This window comes from Hippoglossus hippoglossus, chromosome 6, assembly GCF_009819705.1.
Source record: "Hippoglossus hippoglossus isolate fHipHip1 chromosome 6, fHipHip1.pri, whole genome shotgun sequence".
Lineage (NCBI taxonomy): Eukaryota > Metazoa > Chordata > Actinopteri > Pleuronectiformes > Pleuronectidae > Hippoglossus > Hippoglossus hippoglossus.
The window spans coordinates 26,321,062-26,336,702 of record NC_047156.1 but is presented as its reverse complement, the minus strand read 5'-3'; the positions used below and the strand labels follow the sequence as shown (position 1 = coordinate 26,336,702).

The 15,641-nt window shown below is 39.2% G+C and overlaps 1 protein-coding gene across 6 annotated transcripts in view; it reads right to left on the bottom strand.

Moving 5' to 3' along the window:
• The window catches only part of LOC117762789 (alpha-1,3-mannosyl-glycoprotein 4-beta-N-acetylglucosaminyltransferase C-like), a 50,469-nt gene continuing 34,828 nt past the window's right edge, over positions 1-15,641 (bottom strand). For 5 of the 6 annotated variants that reach the window (XM_034587390.1, XM_034587392.1, XM_034587393.1 and 2 more), the window contains 3 exons: positions 2,519-2,652; positions 2,260-2,407; positions 1-2,148 (listed from right to left, as the gene is read on the bottom strand). In XM_034587390.1, coding sequence (XP_034443281.1) covers positions 980-2,148; positions 2,260-2,407; positions 2,519-2,652 — 1,451 coding nt within the window. In that variant the 3' untranslated portion in view covers positions 1-979. The remainder of the gene's footprint in view (positions 2,149-2,259; positions 2,408-2,518; positions 2,653-15,641) is intronic. The other variant, XM_034587391.1, reaches the window with a different exon arrangement.

Below are 15,641 nucleotides of genomic sequence, written 5' to 3'. Positions count from 1 at the left end.
TCATCAGGACATTTTATTACATTTTGTCATTGTTGCACTCATCTTTGCTAAAAGTTCCCTCTGTGCCAAGCCATGAATTGACCAAAAGATGGCAGCAAAGAATACGAAGCAAAAACCCAGTGAAAATAACACTTAACCTCTTAATATACAGTCTATTCACTCAACATGTAAAAATAAGCCGTGAAGGATGTTGACACGATCCAGGACATTAATCATGAAAGAAATGTTACGGTTTGGCGAGAGGAACAGAGATCATAGTCAGAAGTCATTTTTCTGATGCAGAGCTCATCTGTTCCTACTGATTATTCCAATTTCATTGTTGACCTGTAGGAGAAGAGTCACCTTCCACAGCTGATTTTTCTTTTACGCAGTCAGATGATCACACTTTTGGATAACATATGACATTTTTTTCATTGTCATCAGGTTGATGCTTGCTCTCACAATCCACTCTCACAAAATACAGTATATGAATATAGAAATATTCATATATCGGGTACATTTTAGAAGTAAAAACAAATATTTACCTCAGAACTGAATCCATCCTCATTCATTTTCAAACTTAGGAACACTGAATGGGAGGCAGCTATTCATTAATTGAGTCTGGCTGCAGACGTGGGTGTGGACTGAACCAAGAAAACATCACATTTATAAGAAGCTTGTTGTTTTTTAAGCTCGGGTTCTGAGGAATTTCCATTTAAATGCTTAGAAAGAAGGAGAAATGATACCATCCAGGTGTGAACAATTTTATGTACAGATTTTTCTGAAAATTAACATGAGTATAAAGGCTCCACACTGTACATGTTGGTAATTCTGATACATCCCAATAAAAACAGTAGTACAGTACAGTACAGTGGATCAATGAACAACCCAAGACAAATATGGATTGTTTTAGATCCAGTAAACAGCAGTGGTCCAAAATGAAGTGCATCCATCATTTACACTATACATACTGATTATGATCATTTTAAAACATCCTCTGTTACTTCTTTAACTGACTCAAAGGCTGCGTCGTCCATAAGCTGATAGTCCTTATGATGAGCCACTCTTTCTGATTGGCAGTAATAACTATTCGCACACACTCAATGTCAAAGCCGATCTTGTGGTACACATTGTTAACCTCAATGTTTCCACCTTTAAACTCCCCTAATGTGATGTATGATGAACACTGTCTTCCCTGTTTAGTTTCCACAGACTTTTGTCCCACTTCCAGAGCTCCATGATGAAGAATGTCATTCTGCCGATCCTCTGTACCTGTAACTATCTTTATTCTGCTGATTTTAGTTGATTTATTAAAGATTATGATAAAGAAATCTCCAGTGCAGGGAGGTTTCCCCCAAAAATACTCATCAACAATACTACTGTAAGCCTTGGTGGCATCATAGTTTTCGAAGACGTTGATGTTTGTGTAAAGGCTGGCAGGGGGGTTGTCAGGAATGTCTATGGAGTCTTCCTCAAAGTCGTCGTCCTTCAGTTTGTTCTCCGCTCCTTTGTAAGATGAGTAGTAGCCCATGTGCTGGAAAAGCGAGGGCTTGAAGCGGATCACGTCCTTCTGGGCCAGCAGACCCCTGAAGTGGATGAGGAGCCAGTCACAGGGCATCTCCTGGTAGAACATGAGCAGGAAATGAGCCAGACGTGGCAGGTCTCTGGAGTGGTACAGCTTCCCGATGTAGCCCAGCTTGGAAAACTCCAGCATCACCCAGTAGGAGCCTTCTCTGGAAGTGATCACCTTCTTCAGGGCTGTCAGGAAGTTCCTGGAGCAGCGCACGTCGTCCTCTAACATCATGTAGAAGTGAGAAAGGTTCGTGCAGAAGTTGAGGAGGAACGCGTAGTCGACGTTCTGCTTCGAGCGGAAACGGACACGGTCCTCCGGGTCGTTGTAGTTCCTTTTCAATCCATCCAGCGACGGGTAATACTCCTCCGGTGCCTGGATCACCAGGAGGCGTCCGGATATGATGTGGTGAGCAAACTTCCTGGTGATTTCCTGCACCAGGTTCTCACACCAGACCAGGTCAAAGTCAGCCAGGTGGACCACAACCACTATCTCTTTCAGTTCCTCGTAACTGGACTGATCAAAGATGGATTTGATGGTTTCGAGAAGATAATTCCCCTTTTTCCTCTTGACAGATGACAAACCAATGGTAAGATACTCTGTGGACAGAAACCACTTAAGTCAGTTATATATTTCTTGTTGCTTTAAATGAAATGTTTAGACCTCAGAACCTAACTTCAAACAAGTATCGCCTTGGTAGAGACACCTACTTTTCCGTGGCAGAGGAGTCCCTGCAAGATAGCGATAAGTCACATTAATGGTCCCAGAGAAGTTGGATAAGTCTCTGAATGTGTGGACATATCTTTCAGAGTTTGCAGGATGCATCAGTGTCTCCCCCAGCCGTCTTTTTTCAGCCTCCTAAAATCATAAAGACAAAGATTACAGGAAAATTACACGAGAGCAAAATGAGAGCAAACATCTGACAGACACATTTGAGCTTCATCATATTTGATAATGGGGGAAACCTACCAGCACATATCCACCATCCATGTAAAGGTTAAAAAAGAGCAGAAAGGTGATGAGGAAGCCAAGAAACGGGAACATTGACCTCTTCCTGAAACACCTCATCTTGTCCATGGACTTCCATATCAGCCTCATGATCACTGCAGGAAATCAGAGACAAACAGAAAGCTGGTCGGTTAAAGGATTGTAAAATGTATGAACTTATATTCATGGCTAACTACGTACTTTTTATAAATTCTAATCCTTGAAGACATTGGGGTTATGACATTAAAACTAAAGATCAGTGAATAAAAGAATAAAGACCTCATCACCTGCTTCAATCTAAAAGTATGTATGTTACTGAAGAAAATGATCAGAAAACAAATCAGCAATATTTTCAGGACAGAAAACTAATTATTTAACTTGTTTATCAAACAAAAATGCAGAAATTCACTGGTTTCAGCTTCTTGAATGTAAGAAATTGCAGCCTTTTTAATTTGATTCATGCAACTTGATGTCTCTGGATTCTGTTCTATTGATCAGGAAGAACAAGCACCTTCTTGTTAATGTATATATTTTATATATAATAATGTATCAATAATATATATATAATGTTGTTTATAGACTATAAACAGTGGAGATGGAAAAGGAAACATGGGGAGAGAAGGACGGCAAGACCTGTAACAAACAACAAGCCCAAAAAAGCTATTTTAAAGTTCCATCTTGGGATCTGGAAAATCACCATTATCATATTATATAAACATTTTTTATTCTTAATTAGAGAATGAACATTTTAGCAACCTGCTGCTTATTTACACATCCAGGAGACCACTATTGATGGAAAGTAACAAATTACATTTACTTATTCACTAACAATTTTGACGTCTAATTATTATTTGGGTATTTCCATTTTATGCTTCTCTTTACGTCTACTCCACTACTACTTCTAGAAGCAAATATTGTACTTTCGACTCTAACCACCCATCCATCCATCATTTATACGACTTTCTACTCCTTTGAGGGTCACCAGTCTATCACAGGGTGAGATAGAGCCACCAATTGCTACCTTTCTTTGGACTGTGTGAGGAAGTTGGAGCACCCAGAGAGAACCCACAGTAGTCGGCCGTCAGGTTCAAACCCAGAACTGCCTGACTTTCTATACTCATCTGTACTTTGCAGTTGTAACCTTTGTTTTTGTGAAATCAGATTATTCATAAAAAACATAGATAACAAATAAATTATGAGGTATTAATATAGATTAAAATAGAAATTCCACAGGCTATCTTAGCTAAAGTGATGCACACATTTAAATGTGAATGTGAGTCAGTTAGTTTAAAAAAAGGACTAAAATCATGTGTGAAGCAGGCCTACATTCACCAGATTGTATCTAACTGCGTCTTTCTGCTGTTTGGTGTTGAGCAGGTAGTGCACAGTGGGTTTCTCAAGCTTTGCAGCTAAAACAGCTGCAAATAGAAAGGCACTCAGAGCGTATACTTCTGCCATGGCCCAACAATCCCCTTAAATTCAATCAAGCTGCACAAATTCACAAACTCATAAATATCAGTGCGCTTAATATGAAATCAATGAATTATCCCTTGGGAAATCTGTCAAAATGTCAAAAAGTGCTCTATCATGCAATGTGAAAGAATCTGAAAAGAAATTCCTCGATCCACCAGGATCAGGTTCTTCGCTGACCCCTACCACATCCTTTCACCAAGTTTCATGATAATCCGTTCAGTAGTTTTTGCATAATCTGATGAAAAGAGGGTTGATGAACTGGACCAAAACAATGAGCTGAAAGATGCTAAAAATGTTTGGTAAATGGTCTGTATTTTTGTATAGAACTTTTCTAGTCTTGATGACCTTTCAAAGTGCTTTAACAAACGCATTCATACAGTGCTTCTATGTGCAGCACTGTCTCTATCACACAACACACACACTGCTGGCACAGAAGTCAGGTGCAATTTTTAGAGTTCAGTGTCTTGCCCAGGGACACTTCAGTGTGCAGACTGGGATCAAACTTCCAATGTCCTGGTTAGTGGACGACCTGCCTCCGAACCACAGTCGCCCCACGAGATGGAGCTGAGGGGAACTGCAGAGTCCAATGATAAATCTCTGTGTTCATCATCACTATGACCAAATGCGAATTGTCTTTTGATCTATTGTCAATATAAAATATTGATTGCTGCAGATTTAGTGAAAATAACAGCAATTGTCATCACGAAGTATCAATCTTAAAGCTAAATGGACATTCATCCTTAATTGGGTTTTGATGAGGCACCAACACCACTGCCACAGAGATACAGAAGGCTGATTTCAAGGTTTATCATTGGAATAAACAAAAATTATTGCTAATAATGAGTCACTTTGGTCGTTAATTTAACTGCTCATGAGGGGAGGCATCAGTCATCAGTTCAGTCTGTGTGCAGCTGTCATATGATTTTCAGAAATGACTAAACAACAGTGACATTTAGGAAAGAACTGCTCTCACTCTTGTTCAGTGTGATTTTTCCTCACAGAGTAGACAGTCATTTCACTAAAAAGAATTATCCTGCTCAGTATCTGTCCTATTTGGCATCACATCTGAGAAAACCCAACTGATCCCATGACGTCCTCCCTAATTCAGATGTAACAACAAGACAAAGCCTACTATGTGAGTAACCATGAGCTCCCCAGTGGCAGGGACAATTTTAGCGTAGACCCTCGCCCCTGCCGCTGGGCGCAACAACTCAATAAACAACTTATTATTCATTGTGCTATTCACTGCTTAAGTTCCATTTTAGAAAGGAAAACCATCTGCGAGAGAAGATAGTAGGCCATTTTGTGTTTCTGTCACAAAAGTGCATCTGAGAGACGTAGCGGCAAGAATAAGTGGAAACACAATGACAGCTGTGAGTCAGTTTTATGAAACCCCCACCTCACAAAAGCACCTCCACAAACACACGCCAAATCAGATATCGAGATGATGGAGGAATATCTAACAAGGCGACATAATGGCCACATGCTTTCTCCGGAAAGGAAATACTGCTAAGAAATTAGATTTTTGTTTGCCTTCTCTGAGTAAATCTAAACAACAAACAAAGCGGCACAAGAGGCCACGCACATTTATATGGAAATGAAGCTACATCTATGAATAAATAAGCACCAGTTGTTGGACCTGTTTGCTTTAGTATAAAATGCTCCTCTGCTGCCAAGTTGTTTTTGTTTTGATTTTCCCTCAGAAAATTATCAGTGTGTACGACCGGCGAGCTCATTTCTATGACGGAAGTCATTTTAGATTAGAGCTGGTAAAGTAATAACAGGTACAGAGGAATACTAATGAGTTTCAGGATTAAACATTGTTATAGGTCCTATGGGAGGGTTTATCTTGACTGGGGAACATTAAAACAGTCTCTGGGAGATTTGTCCTGTCCACTAATCTTTTGTTTTATAAATGTTAACTCCACAGATGACGGGAGTTACAACAGTACTTAATATTAGTCGAAGCCTGGCTCTCCTTGTTTACAGGTAAATCTTCTGCATCAATGCAAAAGGAGGTAAAATGAAGATAAAATGGAGGATTTAAATAAGCAATTTCTCCTCCCATTAATATTTCCAGGAACTACATCTGATCAGACTCAACAATAGCTTGTGGACACATTATATAACAGGTTAATTGTCTGAGGATGTAGCTGCAGTGAATGTTAGTGAATTACTCTCTTAAATTGCACATTAAGGCTACGAGCAGTCAAACACTCTCTTTAATGTGTTTTTTCTCCTCACTCAGTCTGTCTGTTCGTCTTAAGAGCACAAAGCTGCACAGGCACATTTCTGATATGCACTAATGCAACTGAACAATCAGATTAGAATTGTGTTTTAGTTGGCTAACCCTAATCATATCAAAATAGTTTATTTGGCATTACCCGAACCGTAGCCCTTGAAAAACAGTGCAAAAAGGATTTTCAAATGGGTCAACTATTAGATTAAAAAGGAGGAGGGGTGTATCTACAGGATTTAAAGGGGCAGTGTGAAACATTTCTAAGGCTGTCTTTGGAACAACATGATATAATCCTCATATTTAAGTTATATTAACTGAGTAGTGGGCCTAAAATAGGAAGTTTGCGAACAGAAATGACGTTGAATGGAGGATAATACTTTATTAACAACAGAAAAAACAAGGGACACAGACTTCATCAAAGAAGCAAAGAACGATGAGGGAAAATGAAACATGACATGACGACAGAAAGTAGGATTCTATAGAAATGTATTTCTAGAGATGTGTAAAGCAAATAGCTTTTTTTAGACGTTTGAATCGACTGTATAAATGTCAGGTCAATAATGCTGAAATAGCTGGGCATGTATTAGATGGCAGCAGTTCTGCAGATGGACTCACACATTCAGCATTCAACACTAAATAACGACACTGAAATCAAAGTCTGACAGGAAAATGGGTTTAAGCCATAAACTGTATAGCACAGGTTTTATTCAATTGAATTGGGCAGTTGGGATTTTTCCACATTTTAACGTCAACGAACTCGTCCCCAGAAATATTGACTGATCTGACCAATCGCATGAAAATGCTTCTTCAACTGAGTCTATGAAATCATTGATGACTCCAAACATTCATAAACAATAGGCATTGGATCATTTATCATTATAAATACACACCAACAAACAAGAATATAGTTTTTAAATAGTACGGTGCCAATAGTTACGACTGGTAGCGTCTTTCCGCTGTAGCTGTGCGTGCTCCCGCAAGGTGCATGCAATTCTCGGCGTTTTGACGCAGGAAAGCCACCTAACCGCCCCTTTCACTCAGGAAGGGAGGGGTGAAATAAGGAGCACTCAGTTAGTTGCAATCTCACACATTTCACTTTTAATATGTTTAAAATGAGCAGGAAAATAGGCACAGAAGAACACGACAAATGTCTTGGATTTGAATACGGTCGTGATTGTAATGATTTCAAGCTTGTGGCTCTTCCTTAGGCAGCCGCAAGTGATGAGTTGATGAGTTTCCCTTGGGGGACTTGCAAAATAAACTTAGAGAAAACAGTTATGAGAAAACGTTTAGTCCAAGTACTGACTTTTACATCCAATATAGATTAAAGCAGTGCAGATACAACTAGTTGCCATTCACTGTGGAGTGAACCTCAACAACCACAATGGTGTTACCTATCACTGAGAAGTGGTTGAGCAATGAAAAAATGGAGGAATAGCTGATATCAAAGTCAACTACTTCCCAAATACCTCTGTCAATTAACTTAGCTAACTGTGTAAAATACATGGCTAAACATTTGTTGTTTTTCTTAAATGCCTTTTAATGTTTTCTGTAAAGATCTCTGAGTCACCTTATTGATGAAAGATGGACACATCCCAAACAACTCTGTAAATGTAAAACTAGAATATCACTCAGTAGAGCACATATACCTCCACCAACCCCCAACAGTCCCCTTAAATTATATCCAGCCTTATAGCTAAGGCCACAATTTCAAGCCCTATTTGTTACCACATCGCAGATTAAAAAAAGCCTACATCCATATGAAACCACATTTAAATCCACGAGATCCAGATTTTTGTTTTGAAATAAAATTGCATACACTCAAAGAAAGGGGGGGAAAAATCGTGGATCCGCAGCTAAACGTAATGGGTTCTTCACTGACGCAAACTACATCCTTCCACCAAGTTTTGTGGTAATCTTTCCAGTAGTTTTGCATAATCCTGCTAAAAAACAAGCAAATATATATCCGTCCCATTCAAGTAAATGGGGCAGTGGTCTCACAGAAAGCCTGTGCTCCGGTTTGGAACACAGGCTTTCTATAGTATAAGTTTGCAATAAACCACTCCAATTTAATCTTTTCTAGGACCTTAAAAAGCACCTCAGGAGCCACAAAAGATTTTCATGATGTCAATTTTTTCAAAAATTGAGTAGTACTCCCTATGATGAGATAACTGATTTTTAGAGTTGCGCTTTAAAGCTTTGACATGTGGACATAATCCACAGTTTTTCCAGGATCATGTAATATCAACATTTCCGGCCCATTATAACATAAACCTCAGATCTGAGAATGTTGTCTTAGTGCATCAAAAAGAGAAACCACAGCGGTAAAATATGGATAAATAATGACCAGGACAACACTGATGCATTAAAAAAAAAAACACCTTTTGCTGGCTTGGTCTGCACCTTCAAAATTCTTGTGAGTTGGTAACAGATCATAAAATGAAGCCTCCTTAAAGTCTGATTCAAGCAATAATTTAGAAAATACAAGGCCTGCAAAAGATAAAAGGCTGCAAACAGGCTGCAGAGTCAATAAATGGACCAATGTGAAAGTCGGCTTGCAGAAAAAGAGACTGTGGTTGTACTGGGAGACTCGCAAGTGGGAATGTGTGTGTATGAAATGCTGAGGCAGAAAATGCTGCCTCAGCAAAGCAGCCATCCCTGAATAAATGAAGACAGAGAAAGATGGATGGCATACTTGTTGCTGCAGAGACAAAGCGCCGTGAGACTCGACTGTGATGAATGTACACACCAGCTGGCTCACATTATTGACTCCATGAACACGGATGATTTGAAATTGTGAATGGATTTACTTTGTGTTGACCGTGTGATGTTTTCTTCATGTTGCCGCTGCTGTGAGCTCTGAAATGAAAATCCATCACACAAGACATTTAGCCATATTTTCACTTTCCCTAAGCACATTTTAGTCCGGGATAGAAACATGAAGTTGTACTGGTACTTAATTTTTCAAATGTGTCATGCACCAAAATGTGCCCGACCCGCATGGACTTACAAGACTCGATAAACAGAACAAAAACAAGTGCAGTAGCAGAATCACAGCGGAAGAACAGATACCCCTTCATGTATGTCAGACTGTCACAAGCACCACATTAAAACACAATCCTTCTCCTTGGACATTAAACATATGAAACATAACTAAATGACTGACTCTGCCCGAAACGTATAAAACGTAAAACACTTCAAGCTGTCGGTCGGTGTTGAACACAAAATGAGCTACTTCAAACACTGTGTATAAACAAGAACTGAAGCCAACATTCAGACATAGAGCACTAGACCTTCTGCAGACACTTTTACACAAAAGACTATGACTAAGGCAATAATATAAGGGACTATAAAACGAATATTGTGTTTCATTTTCAGAACTCTCCAAGATCACACAGTTGACACTTTCTATTTCGTATGAATGTTAGTTTATCTAATCAGACAGTTTTAAATATTAATGGAGGTGGGGATGCACTTCCTCATCATGCCATCTTAGGAATTGGTTATGAAGTAATCTTTCACTGATCTATTTTGTATTTTCGAGTGCAGAGTAGAATAAAACACATCACTGTGTTGAAGTGTGGTCTTTTCAACTCTGAAGCTCCCAGTACATATTAACAGTCCAGGTGAGTCACCGTCCTGTTTGTCTCTCAGGTTGTTATCATTTTGTTCTGTCTCTTATTGACTCATTGTTTGTTCTTGTTGTGCAGTTTCACCTCATACTCAAAAAACTAAAATCAAATTGAAGTCGTAGGCAAATCGGACAACAAGGGATGAACAGAGACACATTTGGGATGCATTTTAAATTCTAGATCCAGTTTAGGTCATTGGTTAACTATGACACTGTCGACAATAAACGTTACAGTCTGTGTTTGTATAATTGAATCTGTACGAGGGACAGATTTGAGAGAAATTGGACAATATAGGTCTCTCCCTTGAAATTCAATGAGTCGACACATCAGTTGAGAAGTCAATAAGTCAACTTTTGAGTTGACTCACTACACTTTTTCACACAGAGCAGTGCAAGAGCAGCGCTGTGGCAGGCTGTGAACTGACAGCCCTGTCAGCAGCTCAGCAAGAGAGACACTCCTCATTGAGGAAGGATTTCATGACTCAGCTATGACCAAGAATCCACATTTTGCTTCTGACTGACTGAATCAGATGCTTTCATATCCCACATGATTCCAGAAAAGACATTCAAGCAAGAGTCTTTCAGTAAAAATACAAGAATCATGTGCAGGAGTATGGTGTCGAGCAGCTGTTAATTTGGAGAGTTTATGAATACAAATAAGCATGAGCCAGTAGATGATGCAATAGTGTTGAGAACGTTGATAAATATTCTCATAAAAATTCATGAGAAGTAATTCAAGTAAGAATCTCTATCCCTCACCACACTCATTTATAATTTACAAGTACAGAGTATTAAGGCATATTGAAGAAAAAAAATCTGGAGATTTAAAGAGCATGACATTTGGCAACCAAAATCAAATCAGCTAATCCTTGAGTCCAAGTGATAGTTTGTGCCCAATCTGAAAGAATACCCTCAAGGCGTTCTGGAGATATTGCATTCACAAGAATGGGCTGGACAGACAACATGAAAACAAAATACATCTGGCTACTGGCTTTTGCCCACACAGGCATAAATATGACTTAAATTTCATATTACAACTTTTGTCTTGTAATATTTGTATTATTACAACTGTATTCTTGTAATATTGCAACTTTACTCTGATATCAATATCATGTCTTCATTCTCATAAGGTTATGACTTAATTCTCATAAGGTTATGACTTAATTCTCATAAGGTTATGACTTAATTCTCATAATATTATGACTTCATTCCCGAAATCTGAGATTTTTCCCCCTTAAAGTGGCTCTGGGGTCTTTTCAGCTGAGGAATAATACATATTTCCTGGCTCCAGTAAGTATTGACAGCAGCAGGCCGATGTACGTATGACTGATTTAAAATGAACTACAGTGTATGTTCATGGTTGTAGAGGAACAATGTGACTCACTGCTGAGTTTTTGTGAGACAGTGAGAGACAGTAGAGCTCTCCGCTGACTATAGTGAATACTGTGCATCATGCTGAGGATATACAGACAGTACATCACTGTTGGTTTGGTTTTTTTAATGGAATTTGGTGACAGCAAGAAAAATACAGAACACGGCCAGCTGGTGCTTCGTCTGTTTTCACCATCTCAAGTTTCTGCAGTTCTTTGGCAGATCTTTCAGATATATTTTAAACAGCCTTAAAGTAAAGGCCTTCTCCGGATGTGTCACTTTGAAGAATAAACGGAAAACGTAACTTTCAAAAAACTTGAAGGAACATCTCTCCGCTGCAACCAGAACAGTAATGATGACTTTGTCTTTAATCAGATTGTTTAAGATCCTTTTAAATCAAGAGATCATAACAGGAATCTGAGCCAAGGGATGTTAATAGCTTTCTTTTAATCCTCTCCACTTTATGAACTTCACACAGTCTTGTGGAACTCTGTGAATATAATTTAATATACAATGCGCGTCTCAGACACTATATCCAGCTATTATTCTCTATCTCCATCCGGCCTCTGCGGGCTTCTGGCAAAGCACTAATGTGGGTCAAAGCACTGACTGTCGTCGAGAGTCTATCCTCATTACAATCGCCACCACTGGGACCCAAGAAGCCTTTCATGTTCCTGTTTGACCTGAAAGGTAAATACACTCCAGCTGTAATTTACATGCACTGCAGGCCTGCTGTACAAGCTTTAGAAGTAGAGTATTATGTTTGCTTACTGAGGGCTAACGCCTCCTTTAATCATGAGGACTGTGCAGCTATACTTATTGATTACATGATCATGATCACTGATCACAGAGAGGTGATTATTTTAAACCATGATAATCTAAAAAAGGTAGGCTGATATTACCTGACTACTTTTTAACTTGTCAAAGGTATATAATTTACATAGTTCTGTAAAGTACAGGAATGGTCAAATTCAGTACCGAAAAGTAAAAGTGAAGTAGGGATACTTTCAAAAATAATTTAAATTAAATTAAAAAATAGCAGCTAACAAAAAACACCGAAATCAGTATTTACTGTGACCATCCCTTTAAATCACTGTTGAAATAACTGTATATTACGATGGACGACATGATGGATGATCGCTCCCAGTTGACTGGCTGCAGTATTGGTCATGAACTCTCTGTGTTAGCAGATGAAACATGAACCAAACTCAGAAGTCAAGGTACATTTTAGAAGATTTTTTTCTAAATAAGGTTTTTGCCATTTTAGATAGTTCTTATCACACTGATGTTTGTTCAAGTGTTTGTTTGAATTAGACTTACCCTGGCTCCAAAAGACATCAAAAGCACAAGATGGCTTATAAGGAATCCTTGTCAAGATGCTTCATTTTGTTATACATCTATGGCAAAATATTATCAGTAAAAATAACCCAATAGTGGACTCTTAGTCTCCACCAATGACTTAAAGAAAAATTTGTGAAGTGCTTCACACATCAACAGATTTGAAATATAATATATATTGTACCTATATAATATATTTTATTTGCTGATTACTTTGATTTGCAGCAAGACGTTTTGATGAATTCCTACAACATTTCCAAACTGCTGTCGTTCTTGTTTCACTCAGTTACATTTATCTAAAGCTCATGTGAGATGAGGGTTGGGGATGATTTACAGCCCCAAGTGAAGGAGTTAAAGTATCTTAGGGTCTTGTTCACGATGAGGGGATGATGGAGTGTGAAATGGACAGGCGGGTCGATGCAGAGTCATCAGTATTGCAGATGTTGTACTGGAAACTTGTGGTGAAGAAAGAGCTAAGTCGCAAAGCAAAGCTTCTGATTTACCTTCGATAACAAGCTTTGGGTCGGGACTGAAAGAACAAGGTCGTAAATACAAGGGGTCGAAAATAATTGTCTCTGTCGGGTGGCTGGGCTCGGCCTTAGTGGTGAAGAATTCAAACATCCAGACAGAGCTCGTATGGTAGAACCACAGCTCCTTTACGTAGACAGGGGACAGTTGAGCTGTTACCGGGCACGCCCAACCGGGAGGAAGCCCTTGGGTAGACCCAGAACCAGCTGGAGGGACTACATATGCCATCTGGCCTGGGAATGCCTCGGGATCCCCCCTTGTCAACAACTGTTTTGTCATCAAAATGTGTCACACAGTGTTACTGTACCAAAGGACAGGCGGAGGTGGCAGAGGAAGATACCCTCATGGACATTTCTTTAGCAGAAAACCGAATTTGACATTGTATACAGTAACACTGCTCCCACACTGGCTCACTTCCCAACCGTCTCTGAGCTTCCTGTAATATGAATATGTGGGGTTCTTGCGGTCACAGCGAATCCATATGCAATGCAGAATATTAATGAAGAGAAAGTGCTTTAAAAAAAATGCTATTAATTTCATAAAATGGCTACTGAGTGCCTTTAATGAGATGCCCCTTTAATAGTCCTGTGTGTTGAACAACAAAGCCATCTGGTAAACACTATTGTTCATTTGTCTGTTGACATCCAGGCAGTGTATGAGCCAACAGAGACCAGGCTGAGCTGGTGTGTGGCAGCGTGTGTGAGGCAGGAGACAAGGAGATGAAAAGAAGAACAAACTATTATTCTGTTTCAATTTGAAGAGTGCACACAATCAGCCACATTCTGTTATTTAATATTAACATTATGGCAAACACTCCTTAGCTAACTGTGGTAACATTTAGGTGAAGTCTGGAAAAGATCTTCAATCGATCATAGTATAGTACATGGAGAAAGATAGAGGCTGGTGCTAGGCGGTCAGCAACACTAAAGAATGACAGGATGACAGTTACTATGGGAGGGGTTGAAAGGAAGCAGGCCTGTCTTGGTTTAATCAGGGATTGTTGTTGTTGTTCTTCCTCCTTTTTTGGAAAGAAGTAGTGAAAAGTATTGAAGGGTGGTTGTATGAACTGCAGCCAGGTCCTGCTCAGCTGTGTTCATTAAGAGACACGTCTCTCTTCCAACCAGGTAAATCAACATTTAGACGTGCACTGGCTGTTCATTTCCTCTCCACTGCAGTCAGGCAATCTCTTAAGCACTCATAATTACCAAGTGAAATTTTATGAAGTTTCATCTATTTATAATGTGAATAATGAACCAAACATGAATATTTGTGTATAACTGCACATTTTATACCCTCCACCCCTTTCTCTCTTATTTTATTGGTTTCATTTATATATCTGGAGTGGCTACATGTGTTCTTCATTGTGTAACTGTAAAAAACTGTTAAATGGAGACTTTGAATGTGGGCGTGAACTCTGTCTGTGACCCTGAAAGCATTAGCAGTATAGATAATGGAAGGATGGATGTTCATATGAGTTTTTTTAAGTCAATCTCCTATCTAATATTAATGTAGTCTATAACTTGGAATAAGGCTAACATTTGAGTTTGCCTTTCACACATGAAGAACGCAGCAGGTAATTCTCTTGCTCAGACGCATCACACAGCAACACAGAAATCTCCAGAGTGTTCAGGTAAGGGGTAGCGCAGCAGGCAGGAGGCAGGATGTGACATATAAATTCAACAGCGGAGATCACATGTTTTTGTTTCGGCATCGGCCCTTATCACCAAAAGCTCTCAAATCTTGTTGTCTTTCTATTTTGACATCTGTCAGCGTCTGCAACGTGTATGCATTACCATGCATAGAGTTTAGTGCATATCCGAAAGCAGCTATACAATATCTATGTTTTAAGTAGTGAACTAATGCCAGGAGGCTATAAGCATAAAAAATAAAAATAAAAATAGTTACAGTGCATAAACCCCTTTTATAACCCTCAACTTTACAGATTAAACAAACAAGACATACCGTGTTAATGAGAGAGGGTTAGAGCTGCTGGTGAATTTATTTTTGGACCGAACCAGGTAAGCCATTTCCCCTTACATTTTCATCTTGTTTGGTCACACATTTGCATTTGTTCACTTTGCCTGAAGCATATTCGTGAACACATCTTTCTACTGACTTTGCATGCAATTGGGCTGCATCTAAAATTCTCTCCCTGTTCTGTCTGAACAGACCTTGTTTCCTTCTGACTGGTGCACGGAAACACCTCATATCACCTTTTTCCAACACAGCCACCAACAAAGTGCAAAGTAAAACCACTAACGCAGACAAAAATCTGCTCCCCATCTTTACAAAACTAACAAACAAAAGAATTTCCTGAGTAACACCTGAGGCAAGGCTTTTTAAACAAGAGTTGCTGCGAGTTTGATTGAGGCACAGAAATGCAATCTCCTGGTCAGAATTAGAGTTGATGCATGAATCCAGACTCTAGAGGGAAATGTTAATAGAGTTCAGAGGGAGCGAGCTGAGGAATCATCAGCAAGTAAACAGCATTTCTTTCGGAAGAAAGCAAATCTTCTTGCTTCCAG